Genomic DNA, 21,914 nt, shown 5'->3' on the forward strand with positions numbered 1-21,914 from the left:
AAAGTCAGAATTTTCAGCCCTCCTTTAATTTTATTGTCTTTTTTAAATATTCCCATAGTAATGTTTAACAGGGCAAGGACATTTTTACAGTATGTCTGATCATATTTTTTCCTCTGGAGAAAGTTTTTTTTTTTTTTGGCTTGAATAAAAGCAGTTTTTTTTTTTATTAAAAAAAAAAAAAAACATTTTAAGGTCAAAATTATTAGCCCCTTTAAGTTACATTTTTTTCAATAGTCTACAGAACTAATTGCCTAATTACCCTAACCTGCCAGGTTAACCTAATAAACCTAGTTAAGCCTTTAAATGTCACTTTAAGCTGTATAGAAGTGTCTTGAAAAATACTGTATCTGGTAAAATCTTATGTACAGCCTACATGGAAAAGATAAAATAAATCAGTTATCAGAAATAAGTTATTAAAACTATTATGATTAGAAATGTGCTGAAAAAAAAATCTTCTTTCAGTTTAACATAAAATGGGGGAAAATAAATTGGGGGGCTAATAATTCTGACTTAAACTGTATGTCCTACGCAAATGCATTTATATCATACTTTAAAACATTAAGATAAATGTTTGTTTTCAAAAGCTTTGGAAAGTTGTAAGAGATTTCTGCTTGTAAAATCCTGTTAAACCATTTTTACACCAATTAAATTAAACCAAACTACTGAAAGAAAGAAAGAAAGAAAGAAAGAAAGAAAGAAAGAAAGAAAGAAAAAAAGAAAGAATGTTATTCCAACTACTTTAATATTGAGAATATTCTGAAGAGGAATTCAGTGTGCATTTCTCGTCTTCTTTTCATAGTGTTCTGTCAAAAACAACTTGAGCTAACATAGCAGCCTGTCACATCAAGACAATCCTCAGCAGAGCGCTTTGGAGAATACTCGAACCGTTTTATACACTTAACCATCACACTATCATGCTGAAAATCCATATCTACAGTCAAGATGGCAACAATACACCTGTCAGATCTTAAACAACTAGACATCATGTATCTAATGCATTATAATCATTATTTTTTACATTGATACTGTTTTAGATTTGGGCTCTTCTATAAGACAAATAATTAACCAATAAAGCCTTATATCTGTTTTTGATGTAATTATTACAGCGACAAAGAGTCATAATGTTTGGTGATAATAACATTTCCCATTTTCTACAGGGCTGTCATGTTTTGTTTACACTTGAAAGGTTGTTTTGCGAAGCAGATTTATAGAAAAAAGAAGAAGAAGAAAAAACTCTTATTGTAAGTAATGCTTATTAGGTGACTGTTCCAGCTTATTAAACTCCGACTCCAATCCAGCTTATTAAATTAATAGAGTAGGCTGTTTTAGGTGGCTACTTGTAGAATAATAAGGTAATTCAATTTATTATGTGTTTGTTCTTATGTGCTTATCTTAAAGTAATTATGAAATTCATATATCCCTTGTCACAGAAACTGCCTTCTTTCATCTGAGAAATATTGCTAAGTTACGAAGTATGCATCTCACATGCAGAAAAGCTAGTCCATGCTTTTATGACTACTAGGCTGGATTACTGTATGCTCTGTTTGCTGGCTGCCCAGCATCCTCTATTGACAAACTTCAGCTAGTACAAAATGCAGCTGCCAGAGTTCTAACTAGGTCTTGAAAATATGATCATATCACCCCAAATTTATCCCCCTTACACTGACTGCCTGTTAAGTTTCATATTGACTTTAAAATATTGCTTCTTACCTATAAAGCTTTAAATAATATAGCTCCTGTTTATCTAACCAACCTTCTGTCTCGCTATAATCCAACCCGCTCTTTAAGATCTTAAAACTCAGGGCTTCTTGAAGTACCTCGAACAGCAAAGTCGAGTAAAGGAGGTCGAGCCTTCTCCTTTAGGGCTCTTAAACTCTGGCCTTCCTGATAATATCCGAGGCTCAGACACACTCTCGCAGTTCAAAACTAGATTGAAGACCTATATTTTAGTAAAGCATAAACTCAGTGCGTTACTTAGCGGTATGATACACGAATGTGCCCCACGCAGGTTTTTCTCTCGTTTATATACACTATGAACAGCAGCTATGCCAATTATTTTCTTTATTCTCTATTTCCACCTGGGGATACTCATCCCGAGGCCCTCATAGACTATGCAGCGCCACTGATTCGATCCAAGACCAGTGACATCGATGCTCTTACTGCGCATCGTTGGATTTGCTCTTCAGTGTTTGGACTCTCAGTAGTGATAATTAAACCACACTGAACTGAGCTTAACTAAACTAAACTTAAACACTGAAAACTGAACTAACACTGTTTCAATTTACTATGATCTTCTATGTGAAGCTGCTTTGATGCAATCTACACTGTAAAAGTGCTATATAAATAAAGGTGAATCTCATGATTGTGACTTATATTTCAATAAAAGTACCAAAGGAGCTCACATTTGCAAAATAAAAATAAAAATAATTAGCAGAATTTGGAGATATAAACTCACAACTGACCTATTAATTTATAACTTAAATAAGTTGGAAAAGAAGCCAGGAACTATACTTTAAGCTACAGGTCTAGAGGTGTGGCTGCAACCACATAAGTTTATGACGATGTTTGTTGAGTGTTCGTTGGGATGATGGCTTAATTTTTAACTATATTGGTAACAATAAAGCGTTTTATGCATTTTGCTTGTTTATTTACAAGGCAACATCTTTTTTTTTCGGGTCTGAAAATGCATAAATCTGAAAACACAGTCAGTAGCTGTTTCCATCCAAAAATGCGAATGAACTTTATACGCAAAACTGGATTATCGCATAAAAGACGTGCGACTAAAAAAGAAGCATTTCCATCCAATTAGTTAAAGCGAACAAAATCATCACTTCCTGATTAACTGGCGCCAAATATCAACAGTAAAAACAGAATTTTCTGCAGTAGGAGAAGCTGCGTCAATCTTTTCTTCATCTAATAAATAACTTGCGCCTCAGAAGGCAATCCTGACACGCAGTGAACATGCGGTGGCGTTTGAAGGCATGAGACGCGGAGCACAGACGCTCTTGATTCTGGAGGTCATTAATAATATAATTACACTAATACTGAAACGGTTAAGACTTTTTAGATTGACCAAAACAACAGTTCAGATATTTTACAGTGTGCTCAGCCAGCTAGTTTGTCCTTTTACACACATTTTCATCATCACATGATCTCTTATCACAAAATCACATGACTTTTTTTAATACGCATACTGAAATTTGTGCGGTAAAAGTGTTTCCATCGCAGTTTATGCTCATCTTTTCTTATTGAATAACAAAATCATCCAACTCAGTTACGTTTTTTTATGCGCACTTTCAAAATTGATGCATATTATACTGCTTTTTTATGCGCATATGCAATAAAAATAGGTTGATGGAAACATAGCTAATGTCATGCCTGTATAAACACCTTAAAACGAAAATCATTGAAAAGAAGGATGTCATACACATTCACAGTACATGTTTCGAGAGGTGTACACTGTAAAAAAAAAATATGTTAAATAACAGTTTTCCGTATTTCCTGTTTTCCGTTTATTTTCCGTTTGATTTTGTTTTTTTCGATCTCTGTTTTGTCAACTTTTGATGTGGAAAATTTAACTTTGCAGTTTAGCAAAGGGACTTTTATTGACATTTTAGGAGTATGAAATAATATAATGGATAAGAAATAATATATAGAGAGATAAGTCTGTAAAATGACAGAAAATGCTTTAGACTATTAAAACATCAATTAAAGTCCCTTTTTCAAACTTCTCAAGATTAAAAGTTGTTGGAAGGAAAATCAAGGTCCCATAATGTATTCAAAAGCATAAATAAACAGGGAAAAATTAAATAAAATACAAACATGAACCACAAAATTCGGAAAACTGCTTATATACAGACTTTTTTGCAGTGTGTTTTAAAGCAGTGGCTCTCAAACTTTTTTCATCAAGTACCACCTCATAAAAAATTGTCTCTCCACGTACCACCAAAATGAGCAGTATTGAAGTACAGTAGCGTAGTAGGCCCAGTAAAGCAGCTACAACTCTGCACAGTTTAAAAAACGTGGCAGATTACCTCAGAAATATAGGCTATATGTCATATGGCATATTATATACATCATTTTTGATAAGTTTTGAAATGTGTGTAGCATGTACAAAACATATTTCATTCTTCCGCGTACCACTACCACGTACCACTGTTTTAATGGAATGTCTGGACAATGTGTTGCTGCCCAAGAGTTTGTTAATGCTTCACCAGGGCCAAATACTGGCCTGGCATACATAATACATAATTTTCTTGCTGTTTTTTGTGAATGTGTAATCATTGATTGTTTTGAAAATTGGCGATGTGCAAACAAAAACATTTAGTTAGTCTTAGCTGGCTAACAATGTTTCATACACACTCCATAGAATTTACTTATGTTTCCAGTACTCTCAAAACATGAGATTTGCTGTTTGTACAAACGACTGTATTTCATATGAAACAACCCAATTATTGAGTTCATTTAGGGACAACTTAATTGTTTTACATGCAATCAACTTAAATTTATAAAACTAATAACATAAAATTTTTTAATTTAATTCCTTCACGTTGTCCCCACACAGACAGATTGTAAGGAACGCAGCATTTCTTACAGTGTAGTACTGTAAATATAGATGTTAAATGTGGTTATCACTCCTCTAATCATAGAACTGTGTGAATACATAGTAATAAGCACAAAAAAAGCAAACAGGCATGTGAAATTATCCACAATGTGTTTGTGGGCTAGTATCCTAAAAAGAATATACCCTTTACTAGTCTGCCGATCTGGGCCTGTCTGTCATGTTAGCTGCGCGCACACTTATTAATTAGTGTGTTGAGCTCAACCAGAGAGGTTGCAGAAGGGCAGATGTGGTGACAGACCTTCTCCTCGTCAAGCACGTCTGAGCAACCTTCATCCTTCCTTCTGTCCTTCTTACCCACCTCTGAGGGGCAGAGTTTGAACAAGGCGACTGAATGCCAATGAAAGACCCAGGTGCCCTCAGCTTTCAGGAGCTTGCTGACCATCTGCCCAGGGGCCAGAGTGGCACCATGGCCCTTATATCAGTCAGGGCTCTAGGGGATCTGTAGCAACCTCTGCGGAGCACCAGGATCAGCGTCTCATTGACAGGTTGACAGTCTTGGGTTCCTCTAAAGGTATTCGGAGACAGGGGCATTCAGGCCATGTAAAGTCAGCAGAGAGGCAGGGTCACGTCTGATCAGGGCTCTTATGACATTATATAGAGGGACGAGTCACAAAGCCAAGACACTACACTTATCAGGAGAACGAAACAAGTTAGCAATGATGTCAGAAGTAAAGCTGCACTGCACTCACAAACTCTTTCACACAGTTTCAATTTATTTCCCCCCTTTTTCAGCGATGCCACAGAAGAAAAGACAATAGAGAGTACACTGATAATATTTTTAAATTTTACTCAATTTTTTAAAACTAGAAACTAATATTCTGTCACTCAGTAAAAAATAATATATAGTCATTTAAAGTAAATACTACAGTGTAGTACTTGAATTAATTTTTTGTGGTGATTCTACACTACCTGACAAAAGTCTTGTCACCTATCCAAGTTTTAGGATCAGAAGTGGCTTATATATAAGGCAGAGACCTCTAGATTACACATATTTAACGAAAATAAAATACGATCATAGCTTGTTTTTTAATTATTTAATTAGGACAGTAAGTTCTGACTTTGCTTAGACAAAAGTTTTGTCACTTAACAGAAATAATGTACAGTATAGAATATAATGGTGCAGAGGAAAAACAAATGCATACTGTGTATGACTCCCATGAGCTTGGATGACTGCATCATACATCTCTGCAATGACTCAGATAACTTATTAATAAAGTCAACTGGAATGCCAAAGAAAGCATTCTTGCAGGACTCCCAGAGTTCATCTAGATTCTTTGGATTCATCTTCTCTTTCTCCTCCATTTTACCCCAGCCATGCTCAATAGTGTTCATGTCTGGTGACTGGGCTGGCCAGTCTTGGAGTATCTTGACCTTCTTTGCTTTCAGAAACTTTGATGAGGACGTTGAAGTATGAGAAAGAGCGCTATCCTGCTGAAGAATTTGCCCTCTCCTGTGGTTTGTAATGTAATGGGCAGCACACATATCTTGATACCTTAGGCTGTTGATGTTGCTATCCGCTCTACAGATCTCTTGCATGCCCCCACGCTGAATGTAACCCCAAACCATGATTTTCTTTCCACCAAACTGGACTGATTTCTATGAGAATCTTGGGTCCATGTGATTCCAGGCCTTCTGCAGTACTTGTAATGATTGTGATGCAGTTTAGGATGATTCATCTGAAAAAATCTACCTTCTGCTGCTTTTCCAAATGATTGACTAGAACCACATTTTTCTGTAGTAAAAAATAAAGTATACCACAGTATTTGTTACAGTTTATACGTTCACTGTATAGTTCAGCATCACTTTAGTTAATTATATATGATGTAGCATTTACTAACAATAAATTATAAATATTATAACATATCAGTATTTACTAAAGTACAATATTATGTCCTCTGATTAAAAAAAAACTGATTACATGATTAATTGGAATGACATGAGGGTAAATGAATGACTGGAACATTTCCAGCAAACTTTACCTTTGAATGTTAGTCATCCTTTAGGAAGTTGAAGGATATTTTGTGTTTCTTTTTGAAGAAATTTTAAGTCAAGTGAAGTCAAGTCAATTTATTTAAGAAACAGAAAAGTGTTGTACAATACTGATAATAAGAGATCAAAGAAAAGAAATTTAACAACTTGTCAACACATAACTAATAGACAGGACTGCATAGATTACATTGCCAACATAAACATTAGCCAATTGTCATGGAATGCAAATCTGTCTTCAACTAAAAATTTTTAAAATTAAATGGAAGGAGCAGATCTAATTTATATATACATTGTTTTTCTTTTGTTTTTATAATGTATGTATGTATATTTATATAAATCATGGAGGGGTCTAGAATTTTCAGAATAGGTGCATTTCCACTGTGAGAGACACAATCAAAATATATAAATCCAGAAATCGTATTGTATGATTTATTTTATTTTTTTATATAATCTATTTGTAAATTACTGTGTCAGATAAGTATTTGATCACTTGAGTCAAATATGTTTAATATTTGGTACCGAAGCCTCTGTTAACAATTACAAACAGTTCAAACAGTTTCTGTAGTTCTTTACCAGGTTTGCACATACAGCAGGAGGCATTTTGGCCCACTCCTCTAAACAGATATTCTCTAGATCTGACAGGTTTTGGGGCTGTCACTGAGCAAGATGTAGTTTCAGTAAAATATTTCCAAAGATTTTTTATTGGATTTTGGTCTAGAGACAGGTTAGGCCATTCCAGAATCTTGATATGCTTCTTACAGAGCCACTCCTTGGTTTTCCTGGCTGTGTGCTTTGGGTCATTGTCATGTTGGAAGACCCAGATACAACTGAGGGAGGTTTTGCCCAATACCTCACAATACATGGCCCGTTTATTCTCTTGTCATGTGCAGAAACACCCCCCTCCAGAAAATGATGTTTTTTCAGAAAATACTGGAGCACTCCATGCTAGCAGGAGGTCTTATATATATGAAGTGTTCTTTGTGGTTGGACACATCCTCAATATTACATTCCTATCCATTGTTTTTAACTGTTGGTATATTATATAATATTTTTACAACATAGCAAATTACTCGAAACCCTCATCTATGACAGCTCAGCAGTTGTATATTAAATTCAGCCATTACAAATCAGCATTCAGTGCAGTCCAAATGTATTACTGTTACAGGCCACTAATAGTATCACTCTTATTTGTAAGGAGCTATATTGCCTCTACTGAAGCACACTCTCCTTCGCCATCCGCTCCAGCTAAAGCTCTCCATCTCCATTTCCTTGTCAGAGCGTTTCACCGCTGCCCAGATTAATGCTGACAGGCAGGAATCCTTCTAATTATCTGTCCCTGGCCTGGATGCAAATGGCTGGGTTCTGGTGGCAGTGTGATGAGACTGCCAGTGCATTGACACCGGGCCCCCAGCGTGGAAGCCTGTCACTGGCCCTCTTCCATCCAGGGACCACACAGTTTATTTATTTTATTATTATTTTCCTCCTCTCAGGCTGGCAGGGTGGCTTTGTCAATCACCATGTGGAGAAGGCAGCGGGTGTCTGATTAAAGCCCTGCGCTAGGTGTGATTGAGTTGGTTTGGACGGCTGTAGATTAGAGTTATAGATTATGGGAGATAATGGCACTTTACTAAGTGAAAGAGAGAGCGGCGACTGGTTGTGAGAGAACAAATTGGATTGAGTTAAAAAGTGTGGTGGAATCAAGGGTGTTTTGGGAGGAACTGACAGGCTCGAATACAGAAACTACAAAACAAATGACAGTTGACTGCCAACAATTTGTGTTTTAGACAGTGGCTATCTGCTTGGAAATATTCTCAAAGCAAGACTTCAGAGTCTTCTCAAACCCACAACAGTGTCCAATAAAGCAAATCAGGACAAAACAAAACAAGCAGAATGTTGTAGTTTAAAACAAATAAACAAATAAACAAACTGTAATATGTCAATATAGCTAAGTTTATTGACAGCGTTTACATAGACATCAGTTATCAAATCAATATGAATATGCCAATAATATGATTAAAGTGTTTACATGAGTTGCTTTTTGAATCATTCTTTTATGATCCTGTTTTACATGTTGTAGCACATAATTGAATTAACGTCATTGCGTCCTCACGCTATCCACATTTCCTCTGGAGTTTCCTGTAATTTCAGGAGTTTCATTTTTAATTTGTCGATTTTAACTGCAGTTTGACACTTTTATCTTCATTCAGGAGCATTTCCTGCATGGCCCCCGTGACAAACGAGATATTGGATGCTAGTATGAACTGCTGGAAGAGCATCATAAAGTTTCATACGACATGCCATATGGGAGAAAAACCTCTGCGTTTCATGGTGTATGTGTCTGTGGTTCTTCTCTGATTCAGTAGGTGCAGAGTATAGTGTCAAACAGCCGTGTGTTTATAAACGGTCCTGTCGCAAAATGCGGTGAAAATCCTCCAAGATGGTAATAGTTTGACTAAGGTGTTCACATATATGTACTGCTCTTCAATAATGAGACTAAAATCAGCAAACTCTACATGTTTTAATTGGATTTCTGTTTAGTTCAATCACGACTTCAATCGGATTAAATTAATCAAAAATCTGTGTTTACATGGAATAGACTTAATCCGAGTATTGTCTTAATAGTATGAAAATTGGATTATTGGTGTCCATGTAAACATGCTCATTGTGTACACAAAACAAAACAAAAAGTTGTAATTTAAATAAATACATTTTTTTATTTATTCGATAATCACAGTGGTAATTTCACTTTATAAATCTAGAGATAAACAATACTTTACAATTTATAGGTCAGTTTCTGTACTATCTCAGTTTTTAAATATTTGAGGAAAACTCTTTGTTTTCGGGCTTAATAATTTCATAAAATCGCATAGTGTTTTAGCTGATGAACAATATGGTTTCAAGAAAAATATCAACATCTCTGGTATTAACAGAAATTATTGAGAAAATTACTAATAAGATAGATAAAAAGGAGAAGGTAGTTGGAGTTTTTATAGGTTTAAAAAAGGCATTTGATACAATAAATCAAACTATATTGGTAAATAAATTAGAAAGGTATATGGTATTAGATGAGTAGCCTTGAACTAGTTATGCAGTTATGTAAAAAATAGGCAACAGTTCGTGGAAATTGGCAACTATAAATCTTGATTTCTAAATGTAAATTGTGGCATACCACAAGGATCAATTTTAGGTCCAATATTGTTTATAATTGACATTAATGATATGTGTAAGATATCAGAGTTGTTTAAGTTTATTTTATTAGCGGATTTTACAAGTATCTATTGTTCAGGGGATAATTTACCAAAACTTATGGAGTTGATTAAAACAGAAATTAATATATCGAAACTGTAGTTTGACGTAAACAAATTGTCATTAAATAAAAGTAAAATAAAGGGTATGTAATTTAAGAAATAAAAAAGTAGTCACAATATAGATTTACAAATTGATAATGAATTTATAGAAAGAGAATGTGCAATTAATTTTCTTGGTGTTGTATTGAATCATTAAATTATTTGGAAATTGCAAATAAGTAATGTGATGTCATAATTAGTCAAAACTGTAGCAATTGTGTATAAAGCAAGATTTATCCTGGACAATAAATCAATGTATATATATTGTTTACCACACTTTTGTGGCCATATATGAGTTATTGTGTTGAAATATAGGGAACTACATATAAATCTAATTTACTATACATATGCATAATGCAGAGAAAAAAAGTAGTTAGACTGAAAAAAACATGTGGGGTATTTGGAGCATACAAATCCTTTATTTATTTAATTGAAGATACTTAAGTTCAATGATTTGTTTAAATTTAAAAATGATTTGTTTAAATAAATAATAATAAAAAAACAGAACAATTTATGTTCAAAGCTAGGAATAAATTACTTCCGAAATGCATACAAAAATTTTTTAAAGAAAGACAAGAGGGATATCATCTAAGAGAAGAACAAAGTTTTAGGAGGTTGAAAACCAGGACAGTTTCAAAAAGTTTGTTTATGTCTGTCTGTGGTGTGAAATTGTGGAACAGTCTAGATCAGACTCTCAAACAATGTCAGGATAATAATCAATTTAAAAAAGTTGTATAAATATATATTATTAAACGAATATAATGATGAAGGAGATTGAACAAATGTTACAAAATGTAAAGGTACAAATGGAGTCAAACATGTAATATGTTAAAGATGCCAAAAGAATTAAACTGCGACTGATGATTGCAAGAGGTGTGAGACAGGTAGGAAGGAAGGAAATAAATGTGCGGAGGAAGATTTTAGAGGAAAGGGATGAGCAATGAGCTGGGCTGGGTGGAAATGGTGGCCTAGCTGCTTGACAGTTGACTCTGTTGGATGTGACTTTCACAGTCTGCTGGCAGTTTGTGTGGAAGCCATCACATCTGTGACTCGGAGTTTGATTAATGAGCCTTTCAGCTCGTCTCTGCCATGTGAGGTGGGGCCACGGCCTTCTCCCAGGCTTCAGTGATTCACCCACCAACACACACACACACACACAAACTCAAAACACACACTACAAACTCAGACACCAGGAGCTCTACGCCTGCCTCATGCTAAACAAAACCTCATTATGTCTGCTAATTTCCAACACTATCCACCAAAACAAAGGCAAAATGATGGAGAGAAAAAAGCAGCGTTCCCACAGTCAGAGTACAGGATAAAGGGGACTTGTTTACGAAACGTAATGCTGCCTTTTGTTAGTTTTCCCTCTTTGTCACCATCTCGGTTTGAAATGTGCAGTCGTAGTTATTTGCAGAACGGTCATCTTTACATGGGTTGAGCATGAGAGTAGCTTCTTAGCATGAATGAATCTTTTGAGGAGTAAGCGTAGCTTTTACTTATTCGACAAAATGTGATCCAAATAGGAATTTTCATCAAAAATGCTATCTGAACAAGTAACATGTCTGCCATTATTTGCTCTGATCACTTGAATACATCAGACTACAAACGGTGATAAAATCTTAAAGGGTTAGTTCATCCAAAAATTAAAATGTGCGCATTGTTTACAGTTTTTTCCAACTGCTTACACACAAAATCTTTTCTTATCACACAATTTCTGAAACCTCTCACTCAAAATGCAAAACTACACCTTAAATCTCCAAATCCGAAAGCTATTTTTTCAGCCTTGAAATTAGTTTTTAACAGCATAAAACACTTTACTTTTTAAAAAAAAAACAATACTTACAGTATTAAAACTCTACACACAATTCTCCACCTAAAGCACAAAAAATCTATCAGGAAGCTACTTGCTTTTCTTTTTCAAACACAACCAATCAATATGCTACACTTGTTCGCACGGTCACACACACTCCTCAAATGTGGAAAGACTCATTTCCTAACTGATCACTAACTGATCAGTGGTTTATTGTAGTACAGGCCTGTAAACAGGTCAAATGGGTGTTCTGGTCCCAAAAAAATGGTTTGCCAGCCATCCATTATTTGTAGTTTTCTACCTATACCCTCATATTTACCTTTTGTAAATGCCAAATTACTTCACTAGACATTTCTCTCAGCCTGGCTCTGTAAAGTGTATGATGGCCAACTCTATGCCTGTAATAATAATAATAATAATAATAATAATAATAATAATAATAATAATAATAATAATAATAATAATAATAATAAATAGTTTATTATTATTATTAATTATTATTATTATTTATTTTTATTATTTATATTTTTACATCCAATATTCTTATGGTTTTGTTGTATGCTACTGTATTCAACAGCATTGTTAGCCCTAATAAATACTTTCTGTTTCTTTATGTCATTGGTGTTTACAGTATACCTGTTACTCCTCTCAGCAGTTTACTGTCACTGTATAACATTGTATTGAAATGTAGATATAAACCTATGAAAGAGCAAAGAGCTTTTGGTTTAGAACAACATTTTGCAGCAGATGTGAGGCATTTTACATTTTGTGTGTGCAGTTTTAAAAGTTGTGTGTAGAGTTTTGAAAAAAAGAATTTATTGTTGTAAAAACGTGTAAACAGTCGGAAAAAAAAAACTGTAATCTCTCTCAAGTTTTGCTAAACCTTTATATGTTATTTTATTCTGCTGAACACTAAAAAAAATATTTTGAAACAAGTGAAACCTGTCACCGTTGACTTCTGTAGTATGAAAACAAATACTATGAAAGTCAATGATTACGGGCTTCCAGCTTTCTTCAAAATATGCTATTTTCTGTTCAATAGAAAAAAATAATAATAATCCAACAGGTTTGTGGTGGTGAAGGGTGAGTAAATGATAAATAAATAAAAATAAATAAATAAATAAATAAATAAATAAATAAACTGTAGATCTAAATTCCTCTCCAGTCTAATCTCTAACAGTCATTTAAATTTTATATAAACAAATTGATGAGTTGATTATTCCAGCTGCTGTAGTAAAAAGCTAAAAATGATCACATTTGATTCAAAAACCTAGCAGTAGCACTCAAAATAAACAAAGAAACAGGCTAACATAAGGAGAAACCATTGAACACTGGCTTGTTACTGAATGGCTTTAGATCATTTTAAACCCCCAAAAAAAGTTACAGCCTAAGGGGCTCCAAATGAAAATAAAAATAATAAGTGAAAGGTTGACAAGGAAGTGTTTGCTTTCCACTAACACAGTGGAAATGTCCTTTTCCTCAGCCGTGACAGATTCCCTCACCCCAAAAGAAAAGCAACAACAACTAACTCATAACACAAAGGTGGCGATAGCAATTACTTCCCCGCACATTGTGATGCTGCCTCTAGCCGAGTCTCTGCGCGTCTGTGGAAAAAGCCCTTGCATTCTGACACATTTGTTTGTATTTTATACCCTGGGAAAGAAAGCTAACCATATGGCCATCATTGGGAACAGATGGCATTTGCCCAATGTGAACGCCGGTGCCTATCACTGCAATTTAAAGCACTCCGCTCACCAAATCAACTGCCATCTTCCTCTACAGATACTTCTCTGCTCGCTATTATTCAGGTGATAGAGAAGTGACAGTACAGGGTTGTAAAAGTTGACCTAGCCAATGTAATACACAGTCAAATTCATGTCTTTCAGTGTAAGAGAAGATGAGAGCGGAGAAGACGTATTGTAGCATTACTCTGGCTGTGCGATTCCAACACTTTTAGCCATGACCAAGAGCGTTAAATGCATTCAGAAGGCGCTTGTTAAGTGTGTCCCCTTGGTATTTTGTAACTCTGAAAGCCACATCTGGTGATTTTTACAGAGCTATCCATCAGCAGGTCTTACAATAGTGAAACTAGAACTGCGTCAAGCTAAAGTATAATAAATTATAAGAAAAAACAAAACAAAACAAAACAATGAAAAGCCATTAGAGGAAAATGTTTAACCATAAAACTCAAACTTCAAAATTGAAAGGACACTAATGCTAAAAACAACAAACATTGTAGACTAATTGGGATAGAGCATACTGTTATTCAGATAGTGATGCATTAATTTCATTAAAAAAACAATTATTAAATTGTTAGACTATTATATATAAAAAAAAAAACCTATAATTTATTATTTCTTTATTTCTTTATTATCTGGAATGTTCTGAGAGGAAAATATCAGATTTTCCACAAAAATATTTATTAATTTATTTTTGTTATTTATTTATTTTTTTTTTTGTATTTATTTATTTGTTTTTGTTTAGACTGTTCTGGAACAAATGAGGTTTTCTACAAAACATTTATTTATTTATTTATTTAATTATTTATTTATCTGGAAAAAAATATCTGGTTTTCCACAAATATTTATTTATTCATTTATTTTAATTAATTAATTAATTAATTAATTAAATAATTTATTTATTTATTAATTTATTTATCTGGAATATTCTGAAAAAATATCAGAATTTCACGAAAATATTTATTTATTTTTTTTAATTAAATTTAATGATTATTATATTTATTTTTATCTAGAACAAATCAGGTTTTCACAAAAACAAATTATGTATTTAGTAATATAATTTGATTTAACTGAACGTTAATTTAATATTGTATTTTATCTGGAAATTCTGGAAAAAATCAGGTTTTCCACAAAAATATTTATTTATTTATTTATTTATTTTTGTTTTAGTTTAATTTGATTTAATTTTCGTGTTCATTTTATCTGGAAAATTCTGAAATGTTTCTTGAGTAGCAAATCAGCATATTCAGACTGATGGAAACAGATCCCAAAAAAAGATATTTATTTATTTATTTATTTATTTATTTATTTATTTATTTATTTATTTACATTAATACAATTTCACACCAAAAAAATATGAAGAAAAACATGAAGCCCTAAAAAAAAAAAAAAAAAAAGAATAGTTTTTCAACATGTCTTTCTGAAATACAGATTATTGTCATTGGAATCGTAACATTTTACATTTTCTTCTTATTCTATTTAACACTAGTTACAAGGTAAAAAACTGAAAAAGTAAATTTCTTTTGGACAAATGTGTCCAAAGAAACCAATTAAAATCAATTATCCAGGTACCATTAAATAAAAAATGTTCACACATTCTTAGTTAGAAGCCTCTAAAAACATTGCCATACTTTTCAGCTTTGGCCTGTGATCCATTTATATTATTTATTTATTAGTATGAATAATTATGCTTGATGCTGTGTGATAAGGTGTGTTTTATGTCTTAGTTTTTTATGCATATACTAACTGTATTTTATGCATTTTGTTTTTTTGTGTGCGTTTGTAAGTGATATGAAGCTACAAGAAAATGTGTATATGCTCAGCTTTTAGAAATTGGACAATAATGTTGTTGTTTTTATTTAAAAAAAAAAAAAAAAACAGGGTCATTATGTAAATAAAACATCAATAAATTTTTGATTGCCATCAGGACTGATGATGGTAAAGGAATCAATGGCTATGAAAGTGTAAACAAAAATTAAATATATACACTTATATACACTTATTATATTCATGATGTTGCTTTATTAAGCAACTTTATTAAACTGCAAAATAAATTTTAACATACTGATCTTTTAAGTGTAGGATTACAAATTGCAATATAATGGTAAGCTGGATATAATATGTCAAACACAGTATTCTTTATGCAGCATAAATGCTACACGATGTAAAGTTTATACAACAACCAGCAAAGGCAAATCTGAATGTGTAACCTGGGTGTTATTTGAAAAGTGTTCCTGTCACCAAGCAGTATACTGTAACTCTGTCAGAGAAGTTTGTGTGGGTCATGTCTGGAAGTTTGCTGGGGCTGTCTCTAGGTGTCAGCTTCTAGTCTGAGGAAGAACAAGAACATTAATCAGTCACTTTCTGCTGAAAAGCTCCATTTGAGAATGATTTATGACACTGCTGCCACAGACAGCCAAATGACAGGTGACAATAAAGGACACCCACACCTGTGTACATTCTCTCCCTCCTTCTCTCTTACACATACACAGACAGAGAAAGAGAGAGAGGGGAGAGAGAGAGAGAGAGAGAGAGAGAGAGAGAGAGAGAGAGAGAGAGAGAGAGAGAGAGAGAGAGAGAGAGAGAGAGAGAGAGAGAGAGAGAATTACAATGATGTTATTACAAACCATCTGAATTAATGTACAGTTGTGCATTTTATTTTATTTTTTTATTCTATTTTGATAATATTTTTTTTCACTCTCATTATCTTTTTAATCTTCATATTAGTCTTTTTTCTTTCTTGTTTAAATGTGTATCTATCATAATTTTTAATTGTGCTTTTTCTGTATACAGAATATATGTATTACTGCATATATTTACTTCACGATTTTATTCATTGCTTATGTAATTTGTAATGTTTTGTTAATACTTTGGCCATTTTTTTTTTTTTAATTTACAAGTTAGAACAAAGAGAACCTTAGGTCAAAATCCACAAGACCCAGACTGATGCAAACAGAGATCCCAAAAAATAAATCATGGAATACTAAACAAATTACTTATGTCACATACTAGTTTGTATGAATTTCATACAAAGTTCATACAAAAAAAAAAAAAAAAAAAAAAAAAAAAAAAAAAAATATATATATATATATATATATATATATATATATATATATATATATATATATATATATATATATATAAACTATAATATAACTGCTAATTGTAGCAAGAAATGCACAAGAAAAGCACTCCCTCCTCTGTGATACAATGGCACACACATATTTTTAGGGTTTTACCCCATGAGAGGCTTGCAGCTGTGCTTCAGGGTGATATACAGAGCTTTCAAAATATACAGTCTCTTTTTACAGATCACTTGACTTCAGACGATAGAGAAGGGGTTTTGTGTGTCAATTCCTTTTTTTTTCTTCTTCTAATATTCTTTTTTTTTTTTTTTTTGGTTTTGTTATTATGTCAAATGACATATCTTTCTTAAAGGATTGTTCTGTTGGAGATATACACAGAAAAAATATCTCAGAAATACATATTATGTTTCGATGTGCATTTCCAGAGGTTGTGACTGTTTAACTTAGTTACTGATTGTATAGCGCTTATAGGTGTTATCTTGTTTTTTCGTCCATGTTTTAACACCTTAATAATATTAATAATAATAATAATAATAATAATAATAATAATAATAATAATAATAATAATAATAATAACAATAATAATATTAATAACAACAATAATAATAATAATAATAATAATAACAACAACAACAACAACATATATTATTTGTTAATTGATTAGCTTGTTTATTTGTGAGAACGACACGGTGGCTCTGTGATTAGTCAATTGGCATTTCTGTGTGGGGTTTGCATGTTCTTTATGTGTTCGCGTGGATTTCCTCCGGGTGCTTCTGTTTCCCCCGCAGTCTAAACACATGCAGAACAGGTGAATTAAATTGATTTGAATTGAAACTAAATTATATGTGTAGTATATAAGTGTGTGTAAATCAGTATGTATAGATGTTTATGTTATGATTTTGCTGTTTATTAGAAATACAACCCATGTCAATATCTTTAAAAATTGCTCCTGAAATACGTTGTATATTTATCCTGTCTATTTGAAATAAACGTATCACAAAAAAAAAAAAACAAACAAAAAAAAAACTCTGGCCACTTTAACTACCACTAGCAACTTTTATCCACAAGATTATTTAAAATTACTTTTTGATCCAGTAATGAAGCCAAACAGTGCTAAACTTATTAGAAAATAGTTATTAAAAGCATTGTTATATTATGTGTTGAGAAAAAAAAAACGTTAAAGAGCATTTGAGATATACTTGAAAAGGAAAAAAAAAATTGCAATGCAATCAACTTTTTTTTTTTTTTATGGATAGAATGCAAACCTATTTGCATTTAAAATATATCAATTAGGTCAATTAGGCGACAATTTTGTTTTTGGGCCAGGTGATCTATTAAAACCTTTTGAAAACTTGCAACAACTACTGAAATGAGAGTGGATGGGGAGATGAATATGTTCAGAACACCTCCGAGCCCTCAGCAGACAGTAAGAGCACATCGTTTCTGCATATAGAAGACCTACATACATCCTCAGTCTCCAGAGAGGATCTCTGGGGTCTGACATTCACTACGTGACCTATTACTGCTTTTTCCATACATCAGACCTTGTGTTACAACCATGTTTCTTCCTTGTTCTCATTTTTATCATACTTTTTTATTCATCTATGTCTGGACCAGAATAGCCAAAACGTTTCCTTTTTCGTGGTCACTCATGGATACTAAAAGATGAGGTAAATGACATTCTTTATCTGAATGAGCACATGAAAGACTTTTATTGTGTTGATGATATGAAACAAATATAAAAACAAATATTTATACTTAATGTCAAACCCGGAACAGGAAATTAAACTCTTTTTTTTTTTTTTTTTTTCTCAAAGTATAATTATACCTTAATTTCGACTATAAAGTTAAATCCTACAGTGCTCAGCATTTATGAGACAAATCTCTCATTTAAATTAATATTTTTAATAGGAAGCTATACAATATTGGGCAAGCAGTGGTGCAGTAGAAGAAGGTCGCTGGGTCGCTGGTTAGATCCTCGGCTCCGGTTTCCCCACAGTCCAAAGACATGCGGTACAGGTGAATTGGGTAGGCTAAGTTGTCCATAGTGTATGACTGTGAATGTGTGTGTGTGTGGATTTTTCCCTGTGATGGGTTGTGGCTGGAAGGGCATCCGCTGTGTAAAAACTTGCTGGATAAGTTGGCGGTTCATTCCGCTGTGCCGACCCCGACAAGAAAATGAATGAATGAATGAGCAATACAATATTATATTTTTGGATATACATTAGATTAGTCAGTACTGAAGCCAAATCTGGAGCTCATCTAAGAAAATAACTTACAATAACGTAACGGTCCAAAAACTAGTACAGCCAAATATATAAAATGTTATAGAAAAACATTTAATACAAATTTTAAAAGGATGAAAAATTAAGAAAAACAAAAAAACTTGAAAAATTTTGTTGAAATTTTTTAGGATGTACTTTTTTTTGCAGCATTTTGCTTGAATTTAGTTGTATTATCTTTTAGTTTCTAAATATGTTTTATGATTAAATATTATTTTAATAAATATATCTGTTTAGTAAATCTGTTTTGTTTAAACGCACTAAAATACACTTTACTTTTTTTTACTTTTGTACAAAGTAAAAAACATTTTTTTAAAACCTTATATAAAAGTATAATATTGTTTTGGACCAATCTAAATACTAATGCAATTTGATACAGCAAAATAAATAAAGTATAAATTTAATCCCCAAATTATAGTTTTGACTTTTTTTTTTTTGAAAATGATTTTAATATATTTTAATATTATAAAATATTTATTCTGCCCAAGACAAAACAAAACAAAGATAAACTATTGCTTTTATAGACAATGTATTAATTGAATTACTTTAGTTCGACTTAAAATCAAAATTAAAGTTAAGTTGTACATGGACCGAATTATACTAAATACAACCACAAATCAGAACCCCACCCTGCTCTTCATTTTTGTTTTTTACACCTAGCTGAACAACCGGGATCTCCAATTGATCTCCAGGTGAACTACATCAAGAATTGTCATTTATGTGTAAGCGACATCAGCACATGGGCTAATGACTACTTTAACAATCTTTTGTGAAGTACCACAATACATAGTTACATCTTCAAATGCCCGTTAAAACTGTACTGTGCCAAAGGAAAGCCCTATGTTAACAATGTCCAGAAGCACCATTGATTCTCTGGGCTCTGAGGTAACTGGGATGGACCATCACATGGAAACTAGTACTGTGGACAGATGAATCAGTATTTCAGGTGTTGTTTTAAGATATGGATGCCATGTGCTCATCCAGGATAATCCAGATTGTTACCAGTAACAAGTTTAAAGTCTAGGGTCTGTCATGGTATGGGGTTGTGTCAGTGCCCTTGGCAAAGGTAACTTGCACTTCTTTCGCATCATTAATGCTGAAAAGTACATTGAACTTTTGGAGCACAATTTCCTGCCTTTTTTTTCAAGGACCCCAAGCATATTTCAATGCAAAACCACATTCTGCACACATTACAAAGTGCTGGTTACAAAGGAAGGGGATACGGGTAATTGACTGGCCTACCTGCAGTCCAGACCTGTCTCCAATAAAGAATGTGTGGTGCATTTCGAAAACTTGTTTGAGTAAAGAATGGGTCAAAATTACACCTGAAACACTTCATCACTTGGTGTCTTCAGTCACTAAACATCTTTTAAGTGTTGTGTAAAGGAATGACAACAACATAAAGTGATAATTGCTTTATTGTTGTCCCAACTCTTTTTTAAATGTGTTGAAAGAAGTTACATTGGAATACATGTTTATTAAAAAAAAAAAAAAATCACGAGGATTACATTAAATAATGTTGTATTGTCTGGGAGGCGACGCAGTGGCGCAGTAGGTAGTGATGTCGACTCACAGCAAGAAGGCCACTGGGTCGCTGGTTCGATCCTCGGCACAGTTGGCGTTTCTGTGTGGAGTTTGCATGTTCTCCCTGCTCCGGTTTCCCCCACAGTTCAAAGACAGGTGAATTGTGTAGGCTAAATTGTCCATAGTGTATGAGTGTGTGTGTGAATGTACGGATTAATAAAGGGACTAAGCCTACAAGAAAATGAATGAATAAATGAATAAATGAAACGTCTGGAAAGAAATACCAATCCAAGTAAATTTAGAATTCACTTCTTTTATTTTTAATTAGCTTTTTCTATACTGTCCCAACTTTTTCTGATTTGTGGTTGTATATATAATGTTAAGTTATCCTATTGCTAGTTATTTTATTTTCAATAAGGAGGTTAACTACCTGCTGCTGCTTTCAGTATGGATATACATCATACAAGATTGTTCAAAGTAAAAACATTGCTTTGAGAAAAACGTTTTTTTTTTTTTTTCTTTAAGGTAAATTGAACAAATAAGATAATTTTTCAGTTAACCAATATAAAAATGCACTTTGAATAAAAGGCACAGCAGTTTAATTGTTTACACTGTAGGCACTGCTAGTGCAACTGTACAACTCTCCAAGTTTCCAAAGTCCAAGTTGTAGTTTGACCTTTTATCCTTCACCTTACTTTCATTTCCCCCTCTTCAGAAGCTCTGGTCAGCCACAGGGGCAGGTGCTCCATCATTGAGATTCTAAACAGAGAAAGATGCCCTCAGAAGTTCCTCCCCACTGTGAAGGAAACACTAACATCTGGACACTCTCCAAGCTGGACCGGGCAGGTGATTTGCCTTGTACACAGAAATAGGTCTGTGTGCTACTGACCTGCTGCACTAGACTACATGGAAACTACAGATTCTGAACTGTGGGTAAATCACTGGCCACTAATTCCACCTATAACTGACATGATTTCCATTAAAAAGTTCCTGATTTCTCACTTTCATATAATTTAAGTGACTTAAAAGTGATGTGATTTGTTAACAGTTACAGATTAAGATAAAATGATTAGCCATCCTGTATTTTTTTTTATATTACTCAATAGGCTGTTTAACAATGAAAATATTTTAACACAATTCCAATAATAGTTTAAATAAACACTGATTTATTTTTTCTTTAACCAAACCAGCGATTTTGCAATGTACTGGTATACCAAGACTTAACTAGGGTAATTATGTTAACTAGGTAAGTTAGGTTAAATACGCAAGTAATTGGACAAAAATGTTTTGTTCTGTACACTGTAAAAAAAATCCTGGTTGCCCTAAATTTTTAAACTGAAGCAAATTAACATTAGAATAGACAATTTATTTTATGTTAAACTGACTTAAAGCATCATGCATAACTTTAAAATTATTTTAGAACTTAATTAACTTTAAGTTTAATATGTTATAATATCCAAAGCATAATAATAATAATAATAATAATAATAATAATAATAATAATAATAAT

The 21,914-nt window shown here is 33.0% G+C and overlaps 1 protein-coding gene across 6 annotated transcripts in view; it reads right to left on the reverse strand.

Moving 5' to 3' along the window:
• si:ch73-280o22.2 overlaps nt 1-21,914 on the reverse strand; it is a 288,368-nt gene that overhangs the window by 133,454 nt on the left and 133,000 nt on the right. For 2 of the 6 annotated variants that reach the window (XR_012406338.1, XM_001339137.10), the window contains one exon: nt 15,273-15,842. The exons of the other annotated variants lie outside the window; for them this stretch is intronic. Coding sequence is in view for 1 of the 2 variants with exons in the window: in XM_001339137.10 (XP_001339173.7) it covers nt 15,824-15,842 (19 nt within the window). In the remaining variant the exon portion in view is untranslated. Of the gene's footprint in view, nt 1-15,272; nt 15,843-21,914 lie in introns of those variants that run through there. 6 annotated transcript variants of the gene reach the window in all.

The sequence above is a fragment of the Danio rerio genome, chromosome 5 (assembly GCF_049306965.1).
Source record: "Danio rerio strain Tuebingen ecotype United States chromosome 5, GRCz12tu, whole genome shotgun sequence".
Classification (NCBI taxonomy): domain Eukaryota; kingdom Metazoa; phylum Chordata; class Actinopteri; order Cypriniformes; family Danionidae; genus Danio; species Danio rerio.